This window comes from Camelus dromedarius, chromosome X (genome assembly GCF_036321535.1).
Source record: "Camelus dromedarius isolate mCamDro1 chromosome X, mCamDro1.pat, whole genome shotgun sequence".
Classification (NCBI taxonomy): domain Eukaryota; kingdom Metazoa; phylum Chordata; class Mammalia; order Artiodactyla; family Camelidae; genus Camelus; species Camelus dromedarius.
In genome coordinates, this window is record NC_087472.1 from 76506083 (window position 1) to 76525547 (window position 19465).

Below are 19465 nucleotides of genomic sequence, written 5' to 3' on the forward strand. Positions count from 1 at the left end.
TCAGTCCCTTCCCCTCCACTCCCACTACCCGTATCTTTGAGACACGGAATGTATGTGCAACTTCTTTACCTGCCCTCAAGGACCTAGCAAAAGGTGGAGTCCATAGTAGAAGCTCAGAAACTATGAATGAAGCACTTTATCCAATGATAGATGCATCATGAAGTCTTTCTTTACTTTTCTTGACTGTGACAAATGCTAGGTTCATGGAATGAGAACTGAGGGTTTTGATGATTCACTGTGTCCTCATATTAATAGATTAATTAACTAATTAACTAACTGGTTTGTTGTGTCCTTGGATGGATAACAGGATGCCAGTAATTAGCAGGGTACAAGTAAGGGAAGAAAAGAGAACATTTCTTAAGTACCAGAAAGTGCAATTAAAAAGTGATCATTGAATATCAATATCTTGTGTAACCTATAATGAAAAAGAATATGAAAAGGAATATATGTATGTATATGTATGACTGAAACATGATGCTGTACACCAGAAATTGACACAGCATTGTAAACTGACTATACTTCAATTTAAAAAAAAAGCAATCATTGCTAAGGGTTGATGGAAGGAAGTAGCTGGGGAGAAGAGGCTAAATTCTATTTACTTTAGTATGTCAGATCACCAGGGTATGGGAATTTTCTGAAAGAACCAAAAGGTCCAGGATTCTGGGAATATTCTGGAAAACAAACCCCCCTCCTGGTTTCCTCATTGCCGCTTCACCCTATCAACCTACCCCTGAAAGGAACAGGAGGAGAAGAGAGCTGGGTAGAGTAGCAGAGGCAAGAAAAAGCAGTTGAGGTAAAGGGAGGTTTTAAATTGAAAATGGAAGGAAGGGGAAAATATCCAGCCAAAAAATATAAATGAGTTATTACAAGGAACACCATATGTGACAAAATAAGAACAAGAGAAGCATTTAGTCACTGACAGAGCAGAATAAGTTGGGGAAAGGGTAGAAATAATGAGTGTGGCTTCAGTGGTACATACTTGGAGTAGTGAAAATTTCAAACTTCAGTCTTCAGCAGAAAGGGGTAAATACGATGGCCAAGGTATCATGAAGACTTAGTGTGGAAGAATATATGACATAGAGGTGAGGTCAGGATAGAGAGAAACAAATACCATTATATTGAGAGTGTAAATCGTAGGCCATCTGACCAGAGAAAGGAAAGAGTGATGTAATCACAATGCTTAGACAAGAGTTGTTTTCTCACTGATGACTCAATTTAACAATATAAATGTAATTTCTCACTCTCCACCCCACCCTCCCACTTCCCACAAGATCTTATTGGTCTCTTTCTCTTGACTCCTTGGTGCTAGTCTTTTGTAAACCTCTCAAGGGTGGTGCAACCTTGAAACTCCTATAAGTTATCAAGAGGATTCAGGTAAACTCTGATTGCAATGAACTGACTTTTCAATGGACATACAGAGGTTCTATCCATTAGTACTAACTTATTGACTAGAGAATTGAAGAGGTAGTGGAATAGATATGTGTATATTTGGGAGAATGGGGAGTTGCAAAGGATTGTTTAGACAGTTTCCCAAACTTAAATACCCACTGGAGTCAGATGCCCCATCTGAAGGGAGTAGCTGCTAGTCCATTCCAGCAGATTACTACCATGTGAGGAGATTGGTCCACTGTTACCAGATGTTCTGATTTAAAAAAAAAAAAAAGAAACGGATTTTTATTTGAAATTTTCTTATTTTTAAATATTATCAACTAATTAAAAACTTTTTTTGCATATATATTCTAATTTCTTTATTGACTTTTTTCTTAAAAAGTTTGTTTTTTAACAATATAACATTTTTATTGATTTATAGTCATTTTACAATGTTGTGTCAAATTCCAGTGTTCAGCACAATTTTTCAGTTATACATGAACATATATATATTCATTGTCACATTTTTTTCTCCATGAGCTACCATAAGATCTTGTATATATTTCCCTGTGCTATACAGTATAATCTTGTTTATTCTACAATTTTGAAATCCCGTCTATCCCTTCCCACCCTCCGCCCCCTTGGCAACCACAAGTTTGTATTCTATGTCTATGAGTCTGTTTCTGATTTGTATTTATGCTTTGTTTTTTGTTTGTTTGTTTGTTTGTTTTGTTTTGTTTTTATTAGATTCCACATTTGAGCGATCTCATATGGTATTTTTCTTTCTCTTTCTGGCTTACTTCACTTAGAATGACATTCTCCAGGAGCATCCATGTTGCTGCAAATGGCGTTATGTTGTCGGGTTTTATGGCTGAGTAGTATTCCATTGTATAAATATACCACCACTTCTTTATCCAGTCATCTGGATAAAGATGGACATTTAGGCTGTCTCCATGTCTTGGCTATTGTAAATAGTGCTGCTATGAACATTGGGGTGCAGGTGTCATCCTGAAGTAGGGTTCCTTCTGGATATATGTCCAGGAATGGGATTCCTGGGTCATACAGTTAAGTCTATTCCTAGTCTTTTGAGGAATCTCCATACTATTTTCCACAGTGGCTGCACCAAACTGCATTCAGAGCAGCAGTGTAGGAGGGTCCCCTTTTTCCACAGCCTCTCCAGCATTTGTCATTTACGGATTTTTGAATGATGGCCATTCTGACTGGTGTGAGGTGATACCTCATTGTAGTTTTGATTTGCATTTCTCTGATGATTAGTGATATTGAGCATTTTTTAATGTGCCTAAAACTTTGAAAAACACTAGGTGGGCCATAGAAACAAATCCACTTCCACAACCACCAAGGGGTGAATTCTAATTTAGATGGTAGATGGAATTCATAATAGAGCCTTGATTTGGTGATTTAAACTAAATCTGTCTCTTGGTCCATTCAGAATGGGTTTGGTGTCAGCTTGGTGGGTATGAGTACTTCTCCCAAATGGTAGTCTTGCATATTGATTTGTATCCTATAAATGTAACTGAGAACCTTCTAAATAGTAAAAATGATAAGTAGACACTCTGCTTGGTTAGTCCAACAAGTAACTGAAAAATCACTTGGTCAGATTATGAGATGTGGAAAGAAAGTAATCAGAAGGTAGTTCCTTTTTGGTGCCCTTTTTGTGTTCGCCAGATCATGAATCCCTTGAGGGCCATGGAAAAAACTTTGGATTTGGTTTTAAAAGTGGCAGGAAGCTATTGGAGACTTGTGAGCAGGGAAAGGGTGTGATCCAACTTAGTATTCTCAAAGAGACACTCTAAGAAAGCTGACAGGAAAGCTTTGTCCATACCTACAACCTGGAGACTTCTAGAAAACCTGCCTTTCCTGAACGCAGCCTCTTCCCCTACCATTTGTTCTTCCTTAAGAATATATTCTTGCTCCTCCTCCCCTCCTCCCATCGCCAATGGAGATGTTTTCCATGGTTCTTGGGCCATGTATCCTAAGAAACTTAGAGCCTACCTCATCCTGAATGTGTTATCCAAGGGTAACCAATGCCTTTTGTGACTGAACTAACTTCCTTGTGTTCTTGCCTGGCCCTCAGATACATGACAGAGATAGAGCCTTCCAGATATTGGATCTTCTCGACTGAGAAGACAAGTGATATGGTCTTGCAAATTGATCTAATTACTCAACACTATGCTTCTATCTTTCAGAAAATACTGAAGGAAGGACCACTGCTGAAGAACTGTAACTCCTTCAAGAGATGGAAGCTTAGATATTTTCTGGTTCGAGGACAAAGGCTCTGCTTTGCACACCATCCTGCGGTAAGAGAATATATATATAGTGTGTGTGTGTGTGTGCGTGTGTGTGTGTGTACACACACATATATATAAATATATATATATATATATACACACACATATATATATATAAATATATATTTTTTTTTTCAATTGGGTTAGTGGGTGGATACCAGGAAATGTTTTGTGGTGAGATGGGCCAACAGGTAAAGATATGTTGGTAAGCATTAAGGTGGATAACCCTTATCTGCTTCACTAGAGCCCTATCTAGATCAGATCCATAGACCATATCTTTTCCAGCATAAACCCTTAGTTTTGAATAACCCTGAATTACCTAAGCTTTCCTATAAATCCACACAAAAGTTTTGGGAAGAGTTATGTTTTGGTTTGTTTTTTGTTTGTCACATGATATATCCATAAAAATCATGATGCCAGATAAATCCCATGATGCCAGATAAATCCCAGCATTCAAGCCAAAGAGATCATGGGATCATGACTGCCAAACATGCCTATTAGTATGCCTTTGTGTGTGTGTGTGTGTGTGTGTTTACCTTTTAGTGTCTCTTTGCCTCATTAACCACATGGTTCCTTTTCCCTCTCTCTCTTATACCTTTCCAGTTTGCACGCTTTGAAACAATTGATTTGTCTCAAGTTGCCTTGGCAGAAAGCAGCTGTAGAAACCTTTGCCACAGTTTTTGTGTAAGTAAGATTAGGGATGACTGAATGGGCAGGGGTGGGAGCTAGCTGAGCAGAGGGGTGGCCATACCCAGGTGTTGCCTCTTTGGAGTTCAGATTTCCCAAGTCTCCTTTGATCCCAAAGTGTGTATGGAAATCCACTTAAAGTAGCATCACAAATGAGTGCTAAAGATTATTCATGTGGGGGGAGGGTATAGCTCAGTGGTAGAGTATGGACTTAGCATGCACAAGGTCTAGGGTTCAATCCCCAGAACCTCCATTTTTTTAAAAAAATTTAAAATAAATAAATAAATAAACCTAATTACCTACCCCCCAAAAGAAAAGAAAAAATTTTAAGGAAAAAAATAAAGATTATTCATGTCAATATTTGCTACCAGCCCACCGATGGGGGAAAAAAGTGATAGCCCTGTTCCCTATTACCAGCCTGATATAAAGCTGAGCTGATCTTGGGGTAGGGGGAGTGACTATTGTAAGAATCATAATAGATAAACAAGCTTATACTGTATAGCACAGGGAAATATATACAAGATCTTGTGGTACTCCACAGTAAAAAAAAAATGTGACAATGAATATATGTATGTTCATGTATAACTGAAAAATCGTGCTCTACACTGGAATTTGACACAACATTGTAAAATGAATACAACTCAATAAAAAAAATGTTTAAAAAAAGGAATCAATCTTCCTGGTGAAGGTAATTTAAGAGTATCATTGGGAAGCTTTCAAGAGACTGCTAATATGTTGTAGAATATATCAAAATAATCGAGCTACATAATATTCTCTCCTTTGATGAAGTAGATAAGAACCTAAATCCAAAGTGAAAGCTACTCTATGCTGAGATTACTGATGATAGTACCTCAAAGAAAGCAGAGGATTTTCTAGGGAAGTATTCAAAGGCTTGTCACTGCTGATATAAGGCTTTGGTCATTCAAATAAATCCAGACCTGAAAGCTCATTGAAAAATAGCAAGTCCATTGGCCTAGGACTTCTCCTACCCATCTCCTCCCAGAAATGCCTTTTCCCAGCCTCACTGGTGGCTTATGAAGACTAGGGTTACTCTTCAGGCAGGTGGAGGGTGGTACTTAGCAGACTAAATTGCTACAGGCCCAATATACTACTTCCTTGGCTGGTCCACAATCCATTCTCTGAAAGGAGAGCAGTTGGATATAAGAGGAAGACCCTGCTCTCATTTCTCTCTCATTCCATTACACTGACCCAGTATAAAGCTGAGGATTACATTGACCCAGTCCCCAAAAGCTTAACCTTTGGGTGATGAGTATACAAACTAATGTTTTTGGTCTCCATTAGACAAAGAAATTATAAGGGCTAGGTTTCCTCTTAGCCTAATTAAAACACAGAGGCCCTGTTCATCAGCCCCACACAAGAATGGGTTTGGACCAAAGGAGTGGCTGTTGTCATGGTTCTCACTAGTTCCTGTTGCCATTTAACACAAAATGAAATTGCTTGTTGGTGTGATGAGCTCTAGCTCCAAGATTTGGGGGTGAGGTGGGGCTGGTAGTGAAGGCAAGTAGGACCATTGAAACGATAAGTGATGCTATAGCTATCCATGCTCCCTCCTGCCCCCTGGGAAAAGACAAAGTCCTGATGATGGTCTACCTCTGCTAGACCCTCAGCATGGCTTTCTCATTGCTCCTGATATGGTTCTTGCACCAAGCAGTATTAAGAGAGAGTATGGTAAAATTCTCTCAGGTTGTCCCCGACCATAAGAAAGAAGGAAACTGGATTTTCAGTTTCCTCACTCCATTCTAACTCTCCTCACAAGCAGATAGAGGCACATCCCAATGAAAAATATACCCTTTTACCATTTTCAAGTAGACAGAGCAGCAGTAAGCAAGGAGGATTTTCCAGCAACCTCGTTTGAGTAGCACATGGCTTAGTGTTTAAAAGCATGTGTGCTGGAGCCAAAGAATCTGAATTTTAATTCTGGCTTAGCTTTTTACCTGCTAGGTGGTCCTGGGCACGTCATTTAACTCTCTTTGCCATGGAAAGATTTCCTGACTATGAAGTGAGAAAAACAATAATGCCCATGTCATGGGGTTGTCATGAAGACTGAAATAAATTATACACAAAAAGTATAATAGAACAGTGCCCAGCATGTAGTAAGTGCCATTAAAATGTTGTTTTTACTATTGTCATCATCATTATTATTTAGGGCAGATATCTAAGGAACTGTGGGTACCTCTGGGAACTTCTGTCTTATATTTAAGAAGTGGCTTGGGTTGTGCGTGGCAGATCTGTCTGGTTTCTTGGAGAGTTCAAAGGCTCTGTTTGGGGACAAAGTTTTGGAGTAAGAACAAGCTTCTAATTTGATTTTTTGTGTAGGTGATCACACCACAACGAAAAGTTACCCTGGCTGCGCCCAACCGGAAAGACATGGAAGAATGGATTAACGTAATAAAAACTGTCCAACAGGGAGAAATTCGTAAGGTAAGAGAAATAGTAGAGGATCCACATGACTCTCAGGGGTAAACATTTAATTGATTATATTAGTTAAGCCACCTTTCAGACAGGGAAATAAGATGGAAGCAGATACCATCTGGTCAGGAATTATGGATGAATATCATTAGGAAACCTGTTTAGACCTATTTATAAATAGGAGTAATTCACTTAGACTCAAACCTTGGTAACTATGTGGTTTAGATACTTTTGTATGCACCCACTTGATATGTAGATATTACTGTATGCTCAGTGGATGAGGCACTCGAGATGTATGTGAGCAGCTAACTTAGATACACTTATGTTAGCATAGGTGCCATCAGCTGTCTTGACTTGGGTCTGCTGAGTGATTACAGTAACAACTAAGGAAACAGACTCATGAAGGAGAAGGAAGCAGACGAAGAAGAAATAACTACTCAGTAGCAAAGCCAGGATTTGGACCTAGGCTTTGTGACCCTAAAGCCTATGTCTTTAACCATTATGCCATTCTGCCTTTCTGTTTACTGTCTACAACAAAGTAAATGCAGAGGTAACAGCAAGGAGCCATCCTCCTCAAAGCTTAGCAAGGTTCCTTTTTTCCTTAGCAATACCAAACCCCTGGCCACCTCTTCCAGCAACAAGTGCTACCACCATTCAAACTCTGGGCTATACCCTCAGCTCACTCTTCTACAAATCTACCACACTTAGAAGTTATGTAAGTTTCAGGAGGGGAGGAATTTTTGTCATTTGTCTACTTAGAGCAGTGTTTGGCATAGGTTGAGGCTCAATAAATATGTATTGAATGAATAAATGAATCTAAGGGTAATCTTGGAGCCAAGGTTTAAAAAGGAAATGATGCATGGTTCATCTTAAAGCAATGTTCTGCTGTGAAGATCTTGGAGATAAAAGGGGGAATGAATCCATCCTTTAAAAGAACCTGATGTCTTAAATAACTAGCAAAGGATAGAGGATTGTTATAGGCATTTGGGATGGAGCAGTGTAAAATAATGGGTATTAGTGGGTTTTAGAAGTAAAAACACTGCTTCAGAGAAAAACCATCTGTCCTCACTCCCCAGGACTTCTCAGGTTTTTGACCACTTAGTTTCCTAACGATACACTCTGCCACTCATGTCTATGAGTACATGGCAAGTTGACTGAACTGGGGACTAGGTATCTCTCCACACACCGTTAACACCTCTTCCAAGTCCACGCTGTGAATACTTAACTGAGAGATTCTTTGCTTAGAATCTGAGGATGGTCTTTATGTAACTTAGCACTCAGCATTTCACTCCTTTGTTACTTTTTTCTTCTTTTCCTAATGGAGAAGTACATCTCATCCCTCCTGCCCATCCTCCCATAAGGTCACTATGGCTTAGTATTAGAGGTGGCCACAAAAAAGTGATTTCCATGCTCCTTTCCTGTGGACCAATCCCTTTTCTTCCCTTGGCTTATCTGTATCCAAATTGAAGGACTTCTTAATTTCACGTTGGCATAAAAGGCCACATAGAATATTTTAAATTTTTATTATTAGTCCAGGAATGCAAAAACTTGTAGAGAAAGCCATCAGAGCATTGATGTGCCTTTCCTGACTCAACTGAATTAAACACCTTCATGTTGACTACCCAGCACAAACTAGAAAGGAAAAAAAAATCTCCCTGTTAACTCTCTTGAAAGAGTTATGTTTCAGGTTATAATCACAACCTCTGTGGAACTCCTCCAGGGGCCTAAATCTATTAAGGAACACTTTTAGCTGGTAGTAAAATATCTTACTACCAGCATCATAGCAATTTGTCTTGCTTGAGGCATAAAGAATTAAATATGATTTCTCTCATATGCACCTTATCTCTAATGGTCACCACCAATGCCTGACAGGGGCTGAAAGATTAATCATGGACTTAATGGTCTATCAAAGTCAGTACAAAGTAATGGAGGAACCTATCAGAAACCAGTCAGTACACATTAAAAAATGAGCCCCAACTAGGTGCCCAGTTTTGTTCCACAGAGAGTTGAAAAGAAGGTGTAGTCTTGGCTCCTGGCCTCAATGAGCTTTTTTAGTTGGGGAGATAAGATATACACACAAAAAAACCAGTTAATGACAGTATTCAAGAGAAATAAGTTTTCAGAGGTGTTACAAGGCAGTGCATGATTGATTGCCAGATGAATGAAACAGACTGTATAGTGGTATGAGAGTTCAGGGGAGGAAGAGATAAGTATGGGCTGGAGTCCTTTGGGAAGAGTTGATAGAGGAGACATTGGAGACTGACCTTGAAAGATGAATAGGATTTTGTTGGTGGCAGGGGAATAGGGCCAAGGGGAGGTCCCAAGTAGGGGAATTGGCATAAGCAAAAGCTGAGTAACAGAAAATAGAACCTTTTTGGAGTAGAACAGAAGGGGGCTTTATTTAACCAGGAATAGTTTGGGAAAGTGAGTTTAATAAGTATGTCTAAAGATTTATGATTACGGAGGATTATCAATGCCAAGATAAGAGTGGGGAAGAATTTTATTAATCTGTATATATCGATGTATTTACCTTCACCTGTGAGATTTATCCTTTCATATACGTTCTTGTTGCTGTTTAGCATGTTTTCATTTCAATTTGAAGAGCTACCTTAAGAATTTCTTGTAAGGCAGGTCCACTGGTGACAAACTCCCTCAGTTTCTGTTTGTCTTGGAAAGACTTTACCTGTACTTAATTTTAAAGGATAATTTTGCCAGGTATAGTATTCTCAGCTATAAGGTTTTCTTTTTTCTTTTTCTTTCAGTGCTTTGATTACATCATCTCCCTCTTTTTTTTTTTTTTTTTTTGGCCTGCAAGGTTTCTGTTGAGAAAATTGCTTATAATCTTATGGGGGTTCCCTTATACATGATGAGCTTATTTTTTCTTGATGCTTTCAAAATTTTCTCTTTGTTCTTGACTTCTGACAATCTGATTATAATGTATCTCAGTGCAGTATCCTTTAGGTGGATATTGTTTGGAGATTTTTGAACTTCAAGAATCTCGATGTCCATTTCCTTCTGAAGATTTAGAAAGTTTTAAACCACTATTTCTTTAAATAGCTTTCTGCCCCTTTCTCTCTCTCTCTCTTTTCCTTCTGGGTCTCCCATAATGTGTATATTGGTTTGCTTTCCTTCATACTTTCATTCTTTTCCTTTCATTCTTTTTTTCTTCTCTAACTAGATAATTTCAAATGACCCATTTCAAATTTCAAATGACCTATTCTTTCTTCTGCTTGATCAAGTCTGCTGTTGAAGCTCTCTTTTGTATTTTTCATTTTATTCATTTTTAAGTGAATTTTTCGACTCCAGAATTTCTGTTTGATTCTTTTTTATGATTTCTATCTTTATGTTGAACTTCTCATTTTGTTCATGAATCGTTTTCCTGGTTTCATTGAGTTGTCCATCTGTGTTCTCTTGTAGGTCACTGAGCTTCTTTAAAACAATTATTTTGAATTCATTTTCAGGGAACTCATAGATCTCTATTTTCTTGAGGTTAGTTACTGGAAAATTATTATAATTCTTTGGTCGTGTCGTGTTTCCTTGATGTGTGTGTGTGTATGTGTGTGTGTTTCTGGTAGCCTTGTGTTGATGTTTGCACATTTGAGGGAGCACTCATCTCTTCAAGACTTTATGGACTGTCTTCAGGGGTAAAGACTTTTACCTATAGGTGGGTGTGACAGTCCCAACTGGATTGGATGTAGTGGCTCCAGCTCCAGTGTGTGCAGCAGCACTTCTGGTCTCAGGGAGGACACAGAGGCATAACTCCTGTAGAGCTCCATAAGCTGAGGTCAGCATTGGGAAAGACTGAAGTGGACTTCAGTGACCAAGTATGTGGGTATCCACAGTGATGTTGCTGGGTCCAGTGCACGGGCACACATGTGTTAGCAGTGGTGCCAGGATCAGGGGGCAAAAACAAATTTGTGGTGGCAGTGGTGTTGGTGTCTGGAATGTGAGGACCTGCAGAGTAGCTATGGCACCAAGGTTGGAGCTCAGGGACATCTAAAACAAACCACCTTGGACTGGTGGGCAGGTGCATTCATCATGATAGCCCTAGTGTGTGAGGCATGGGCGTGTGCTGAGCAGCCACAGAACTGGGGTCCAGGGCATGTACATGGTTGCAGGAGTCAGGGTTGTGGCTCTGGCATGGGGGAGCAGGATGCTATGTTATCAGCTTTGGTGAGGGGGTACAGAGGCACTTCTTCAGTGGGGGTGCAGGGGTGGTAATTTCCCTGGGGAGGAGAGTGCTGCAGCAGCTCTTTCTAGTGGGTGGTAACAGCAGCACGGGTTCCAGGCAGTTCCATCAGCTAGGTTCAACATCAATGAAGAATTCAGGGCACCTCCATGGTGAAAGCTGCTTGTGTTCAAAGCATTGATGAGGGCTGCTGGAGTCCTCCTGTCCTCCTACTTTCCTTTTCCCTTGTCTTAGGGGAGGTCAAACCAAAGGGATTCCTCTTGGTCCCAAACTCTGCCAGACTGGGGGATGGGGCAATGAAGGTAAACTGCTTACTACACTTCTATGGGACCATTCTGTCTCTGTGCTCCATAGCATTTCTGCAGCTTCTTTGTTATATTCTTGGGCTCTCTCAGAGCTATTCTAGTTGGCATGTAGTTGGCAAACAAAAATAAATTTGTTGTTTCTGAGGGGGAGAGGAAGAGCATTGGGAATGTCTAGTCTGCCATCCTGTTGATGGCACTATGAAAATTTAATCTTCTATACAATATTCCCAGAAGAAATTGTTTAGTTTGCTTTAAATACTTTCAAAGACAGGGAGCTTTCTACCTCAAGAGACAGCTGATGATATTCTTGAAGCTCACACTGAATGTTCAAAAGTTCTTATAGGCCAAAGATTAGGGGGAAATTTTTCTAAAATTTGAGCTTTAGGAACATTGAATAGAATCTTTTGCAAGAAACTTAGTTCTCCATATTTGGAAGCATTCAAATAAAGGCTATGTGAATTGATCTAAAGATGCTTCAGAATCTAGAATCTGGAGTCTAGACGATTCTACGGTCTAGATTGATCTAAAGATGCTTCAGAATCTAGAATCTGGAGTCTAGACGATTTTACGAACCATGGACCATGAAAACATTCCTGTTTTCATGGTCCATGGTTCTATGACAATTCATTAGAAGGAGAGAGCCTTTTAATCTAGTCTTCTAAGCAGCTCCTTATTTCTAATTGTCTCTTTTTTATTCTTTCTTTAAGTCTCCCAGGCTGAAATCTTTCACCTGCCAAAGGTGTTTCATTAATGATAAGGGTGCATGAATTACTTTTAACCCTAATGTAAAAGTTAGTAGATAAAAATTTGTTAATGGATGAACAATATTTAAAAAGCAAACTCTGGCCACAGGAACATAAAGTATAAGTGTTAGGGGGGAGTAAAAGTATTTTTGTATACTGTTGTTTAAGTTCTTAACAACTTAAAATAGAAGGTTATAACTACAAGATATTTTAAGCAAGCCTTGAGCTAAACACACACACACGTGCACATACACAAAACACCTATAATAGATACACAAAAGACATAGAGAAGAAAACTAAAGCAAATCACTATTTAAAAAATCATCAAATAACAAAGGAAGACAGCAAGAGTGGAAGAGAGGGTCAAAACAATTGCAAGACATATAAAAAGCAATGATCAAAATGGCAATATTAAGTTCTCACTTATCAATAATTACCATAAATGTAAATGATTTAAGTTCATCAAACAAAAGACATAGAGTAGCTGAATTGATTTTTTAAAAAAGATCAGAAATACCCTGTTTACAAGATTCAGTTTAGAATTAAAGACACCATAGTCTGAAAGTGAAGGGATGGAAAAGATATTGCATGCAAATGGTAACCAAAAGAAACAAGGGTAGCTATACTTATATCAGACAAAATGCGCTTTAAGTCTAAAACTGTCTCTAGAAACAAAGAAGGGCATTATATAATGATTAAATGGTCAATACAACAGGAAAATATAATAATTATAAATATACATATGCACCCAACATCAGAGAACCTAAATATATAAAGCAAATAATGACAGATTTGAAGGCAGAAATTGACATCAATATAATAATAATGGGGGGCTTCAATACTCCACTTATAATAATGGATAGAATATGCAGACAGAAAATCAATAAAGAAACAGTCAACTTGAAAAACAATATTGACCTAACATATACAGCAATTCCCACACAACAGCACCAGAAGACACATTCTTGTCAAGGGTGCATAGAACATTCTCCAGGAAAGATAACATGTTAGGTCACAAAACAAGTTATAACAAATTTAAGAAAATGGAAATCATTTCAAGTATCTCTTCTGACCATAACAGAATGAAATATAAATCAATAATAGCAAGAAAATAGAAAAATTAACAAATACATGAAAACTAAATAATATACCCTTGAACAATCATTAGGTCAAAGAGGAAATCCAAATGGGATTTTAAAAATATCTTCAGAAAAAAAATGAAAACACAACATAACAAAACATAGGGATGCAGCAAAAGTAATTGTAAGAGGGAAGTTCATAGCAATTAACACCTCCATTTAAAAAAAGGATCTTAAATAAACAACCTGATGTCACATATCAGGGAGCTGGAAAACCAACAAAATAAACCCAAAGTTAGCAGAAAGAAGGAAATAATAAATATCAGAGCAGAACTAAATCAAATAGATTTTAAAAATTATAAAAAGTCAACAAAGCTAGAGGTAATTTTTAAAAAATGAATAAAATTGACAAACCCTCAGCTAGAGTAAAGAAAAAAAAGTAGAGAGGACTCAAATAAAGTCAGAAATGAAAGAGAAGACATTACAAAAGATGCCTTAGAAATAAAAAGGAACATAAGGAACTATTATAAACAAACTGGATAACCTAGAAATTGATACATTCCTAGAAACAAACTACTAAAATTGAATCAGAAAGAAATAGAAAGCCTGAACAGACCAATAACTAATAGGGAGATTGAATCAGTAATCAAAAATCTCCCCAGAAAGAAAAGTCCAGGACCTGATGGCTTCATGTGTGAATTCTACCAAGCATTCAAAGAATTAATACCAATTCTTCTTAAACTCTTCCAGAAAATAAAAAACAAGAGAATACTTCCAAACTAATTTTATAAGGCCAGCATCACTCTGTTACCAAAACCAGGCAATGATACTAAAAGAAAAGAAAGCTGCAGACCAGTATCCCTGATGAACATAGATGCAAAAATCCTTGATAAAATACTAGCAAACTGAATTAAATAGCACATTAAAAGGATTATACACTATAACCAAGAGGAATTTACCCCAGGGGTGCAAAAATGGTTCAATATACATAAATCAAACAATATATAGATTTCAATATATTGAAATCAAACAATATACATAATCAAACATGGTCATCTCAATAGATGGAGAAAAAGCTTTTGACAAAGCTCAGTGCCCATACTTCATTAAACTTCAACAAAATAGGTACAGAAAGATCTTACCTCAACACAATAAAGGTCATATATGAAAAGCATATAGATAACATCATAACTGATGAGAAAAAATTGAAAAGCTTGCCCTCTAAGATCTGGTACAATGCAAAGATGCCTACTCTCACCACTTCTTTTCAACATAGTGCTAGAAACCCTAGCCAGAGCAATTGGGCAAAAAAAGAAATAAAAGGTACTCAAATTAGAAAGGGAGAAACAAAACTGTCTCTGTATACGACATGGTCATATATGTGGAAAAACCTGAAGATGCAATAAAGTTTTTGTTAGAACTAACAAACAAATTCAGTAAAGTTGAAGGATACAAAATCAACATGCAAAAAGTCTCTTGGGTTTCTATACACAAGCAATGAACTATTCAAAAGAAAAATTAAGAAAATAAGCCCATTCCCAATAGTAAGAAAAAAAAATAAAATACTTAGGAATACACTTAACCAAAGAAGGGAAAGACTTGTACACTGAAAATTACAAAATATTGATGAAGGAAAGTAAAGAAGACATACATAAATGGAGAGACATCCCATGTCCATGGATTAAGAATTAATATTGCTAAAATAGCCATACTACCCAAAGTGATCTACAGATTTAATGCAGTCTCAATCCCAATCCCAATCCCAATGGCATTCCTTACAGAAATAGAAAGAGCAATCCTAGATTTCATATGGAACCACAAACAACCCCAAATAGCCAAAGCAATCTTGAGCAAGAAGAGCAAAGTGGAGACATCACACTTCCTGATATCAACATATATTACAAACCTATAGTAATCAAAACAGTATTTTACTGGCATAAAAAGACATATAGACCAATGGAACAAAATAGACAGCACAAAAAGAAAACCATGCTTCTACAGTCAACTGATTTTGAGAAGGGTTCTAAGAACACAAAATTGGGAATGATAGTCTTCAATAAATGGTGTTGGAAAAATTAGATACTGATACACAGGAGAATGATATTAGACCATTATCTCACACCATATACAGAAATCAACTAAAGCTTCAATGTAAGACCTAGAACTATAAAACTGCTAGAAGAAATCAGAGAAAAGCCTTCTTGACATTGACTGGGGCAATGATTTCTTGGCCATGATACCAAAAGCATAAGCAACAAAAGCAAAAATAAACAAATGGGATTACATCAAATTAAAAGTCTACTGCACAGCAAAGGAAACAATCAACTGAGTGAAAAGGCAACCTAGGAATGGGAGAAAATATTTGCAAACCATATATATCTGACATGGGGTTAATATCCAAAATATATAAGGAACACCTACAACTCAACAGCCAAAACCCCCAAATAATCTGATTTTAAAAGGAGCAAAGGACTTGTATTGACATTTTTCAAAAGAAGACATAAAAATGGCTAAAAAAAATACTATGGCCAGCCCTTTGTAAACAGTTGTAATAAGTTGGGCCCACATTAGAAAAGGAAAGCTACTGGAAGCTGGTTGAATGCCTGAGAAATAGATAAACAACAAGTTTATACTGGATAGCACAGGGAACTATAATCAATATCTTGTAGTAACCTATAATGAAAAAGAATATGAAGACAAGTGGATGTGTGTATATGTATGACTGAAACATACTGTATACTAGAAATTGACACAACATTGTAAACTGACTATAATTCAATAAAAAAATTTTTAATTAAAGAAATGGCTAACAAGTTAAGTGGTCAACATCATTAATCATTAGGGAAATGCAAATCAAAACCAGTGAGATAGTACCTCACCTTTGTTAGAATGGCTATTATCAAAAGTCAAGAGATGAAAAGTGCTGGCAAGGATGTAGAGAAAAGAGAAACCTTGGGCACTTTTGGTGGGAGTATAAATTTGTACAGCCATTATGGAAAGTAGTATTAGGTTTCTCAAAATATTAAAAATATAACTACCTTTTGGTCCAGCAATTCCACTTCTGGGTATATATCCAAAGGAAATAAAATCAGGATCTCAAAGAGATATCAGCACTCCCATTTTTATTTCAACATTATTCACAATAGCCAAGATATGGAAACAATCTAAATGTTTAATTTAGGATTTAAATTAGTGGATTTATGGATTAAATCAATGGATTAATTGATAAAGAAAATGTGGTATACATGTATACAATGGAATATTGTTCAGCTTTAAAAAAAGAAGGAAATCTTGCCAGTTGCAACAACATGGATGAACCTAGAGGACACTGTGCTAAATTAAATAAGCCAGACACAGACAATACTACATGTTATCATTTATATATGGAATCTAAAACAGTTAAACTCACAGAAGCAGAGAGTAGAATGGTGGTTACCAAGTGCTGAGGATAGGGAGAAATGGGGACATGTTGGTTAAGGGGTACAAAGTGTCAGTTATGCAGGATGAATAAGTTTTGGATATCTAATGTACAATAATGTGACCATAAGTAGCGATCATTTATTTTATACTAAAATTTGCTAAATGGAAAGATTGTAAGTGCTCTCAACACAAAAAGAAAAAAGAAGGAAAGGAAGTAGTAACATTCTGAGGTGGTATGTTAATTAACTGGATTCGTGGTGATTATTTCACAGTATATATGTATCTCAAATCATTAAATATATACAATTTTAATTGTCAGACATACCTTAATTATTTACATTCACTTTTTTCATTTATGTACTTATTTATTTTTTATTTTATTGAGTTATAGTCAGTTTACAATGTTATATCAATTTCTGGTATACAACACAATTTTTCAGTCATATATAAATATACATATATTCATTTTCATATTATTTTTCACCATGAAGTACTACAAGATCTTATATATATTTCCCTGTGCCATGCAGTATAAACTTGTTTATCTATTCCATATATAGCTGTCAGTATCTACAAATCTCGAACTCCCAGTCTGTCCCTTCCCACCCCCCTCTCCCCTGGCAACCACAAGTTTGTATTCTATGTCTGTGAGTCTGTTTCTGTTTTATATTTAAGTTCATTTGTCTTCTTCTTTTTTAAGATTCCACATATGAGCAATCTCATATGGTATTTTTCTTTCTCTTTCTGGCTTACTTCACTTAGAATGACATTCTCCAGGGATATCCACGTTGCTGCAAATGGCATTTTTATGGCTGAATAGTATTCCATTGTAAAAATGTACCACAACTTCTACATTCACTTAAAAAAAAAAGAAAATTAGTTTTTCTGGTGGGTAGACTAGATGAACACCAACATTCCTTTCAACTTGAAAAGCTTATCATTCTAAGATTTCATTAAGCAGGTAAGAAAACTGAACCTCAGAGGAGATCAGCTGCCTTTCCTAAAATCACATAGTTGATTGTGGCAGAACTGAGATCTTAGATCTCCTAATTCTTAATCCATACTCTTGGAAGGGCATCTTTAATTTTGCCTAATTAATTATCTCCTTTATTTCCTCTAGTCCCCACCCCTTGTGATTATGGGGTAGTCTGATAGACAACTAAGTGATACTAAGCCAGACAACTAGGTTGTATAGATCAACAAATAGATTAAAGTTGGCTAAATGACTGTCTAGCTCATATATGGTGTCTCTATGGCTAGTGGTTTGCTCAGGATGAACACAGTTTACATTTATTGTCCCAGCATAATTACATATTAAAACTTCCCCCTTTCACTCTTCAGAGTGTCCTGATTTGGGTGATATGATCACCCCACCAATGGCCAACCTGGAAGGCCCTAACATTCTGTAGTTTCCAAAGCCTTGGTATAACAAAGAAGTTGAGTTCAAGTTACAGCCCAAACCACCAATTTTGTTTTATCTAAGCACAAGCCATCCTAAACAAGATTCTTTTAAGGAAAGACGTCTTTATAAAATTTTGTGCTTTGTGGGGTGATTCATTTGAGACTTCTGTGCACTTTGCAAATACTTAATATTATTAAGTCCTCACATTTGGATTTTGCTTTAGAATTTACAGAACACCTGGACAAACAAGATCTCCTTTAACCAATAAACAAATAATTATTGTACCTATCTGGGTTCTAGATTATGCTAAAGGGGATTCAGGAGATGGAGATAGCCTTAGCTGCCCTAAAACAGTAAAGAATTTGATTGGAGTGATGGTCTCTGCATGAATGTATTCCCTTAAGTATTTTAGAGAGGATAAAAATCAAACACAAAACCCAACAACCACACATTGAAAGCCGTTAAGTCAGACTGCCTTCCTCAGCATTTGGAGAACCAGGGTTTGTATACATGAGTTTTTCATCTGTCTTCAAAGTGGATTGTTAATCTGTGTCAACTATTAGAAAGGTAATATCATACTGTGTTAATCTCCTAGGACCGCCATAACAAATCTGCAAACTGGGTGAATTAAAACAATCGAAAACTTATTCTCTCACAGTTCTGGAGTCCAAATCAGTGTGTCAGCAGGGCTGTGCTCTTTCTCTCTCTAAAGGCTGTAGAGTAAAATCCTTCTTTGCCTCTTCTTAGCTTCTGGTGATTACAGACATTCTTTGGCATTCCTTGGCTTGTAGACACATCACTCCAGTCTCTGCCTCTATCATCACATGGTGTTCTCTCCTATGTCTGTGTTCAAATATCCCTCTTCTTATAAGTCACTGGATTAGTGCCTACTCTAATCACTAATGAACTCATCTTAAGTTAATTACATATATAAAGATCTTATTTTCAAATAAGGTCACATTCCCAGGTACCATGTACTTAAAAATATTTTGACAGGAGACACTCACCCAGCGTTGTATGCATCAAAGTTTCCTTGTACATGCACATAAGGAATATAAATCCCATCTCTTCCATGGCTAAACCAAAACAATGTCCATTTTTATATATTCTTTTATATTCTGTAGCTAATTGGACCATGAAATTCAGTATTCTACCAGGCAGAGTTCTTCATTTCTTCCACATGTCCTGTAGAATCTTGAACATTCAAGGAGAGCTCACTTGTCACTCTATACTGTTTAAGAAGTTGTCTCCTATAGTAGACTATGAGCTCCTTGAGGACAAGAACTATGGGGTCATTCATCTCTGTATCTGTAGTGCCTAGCTTCATAGATGACACAAAGTAGCTATTAGTAATTATGGGAGAAGAGAAGCAGGTTGGAGGGAAGGAAGGTATTCATAGAGTTATGATCTAGTGGTTTATGACATAGAAAGAGGCTGGAAGCTCACTATGCCAAAGCCAAGACCATGTCACTTCTTCAGGACTCTCTCCTCTCTACTCTGGTCTTCATAGAACTTTGCCACAGTCTCAGTATG

The 19465-nt window shown here is 37.1% G+C and overlaps 1 protein-coding gene across 1 annotated transcript in view; it reads left to right on the top strand.

The window, feature by feature from the left end:
* DGKK (diacylglycerol kinase kappa) overlaps positions 1–19465 on the top strand; it is a 145026-nt gene that overhangs the window by 46211 nt on the left and 79350 nt on the right. The window contains exons 2-4 of the mRNA XM_064483139.1: positions 3576–3686; positions 4281–4361; positions 6702–6806. Of these exons, the coding sequence (XP_064339209.1) occupies positions 3576–3686; positions 4281–4361; positions 6702–6806 (297 nt within the window). The remainder of the gene's footprint in view (positions 1–3575; positions 3687–4280; positions 4362–6701; positions 6807–19465) is intronic.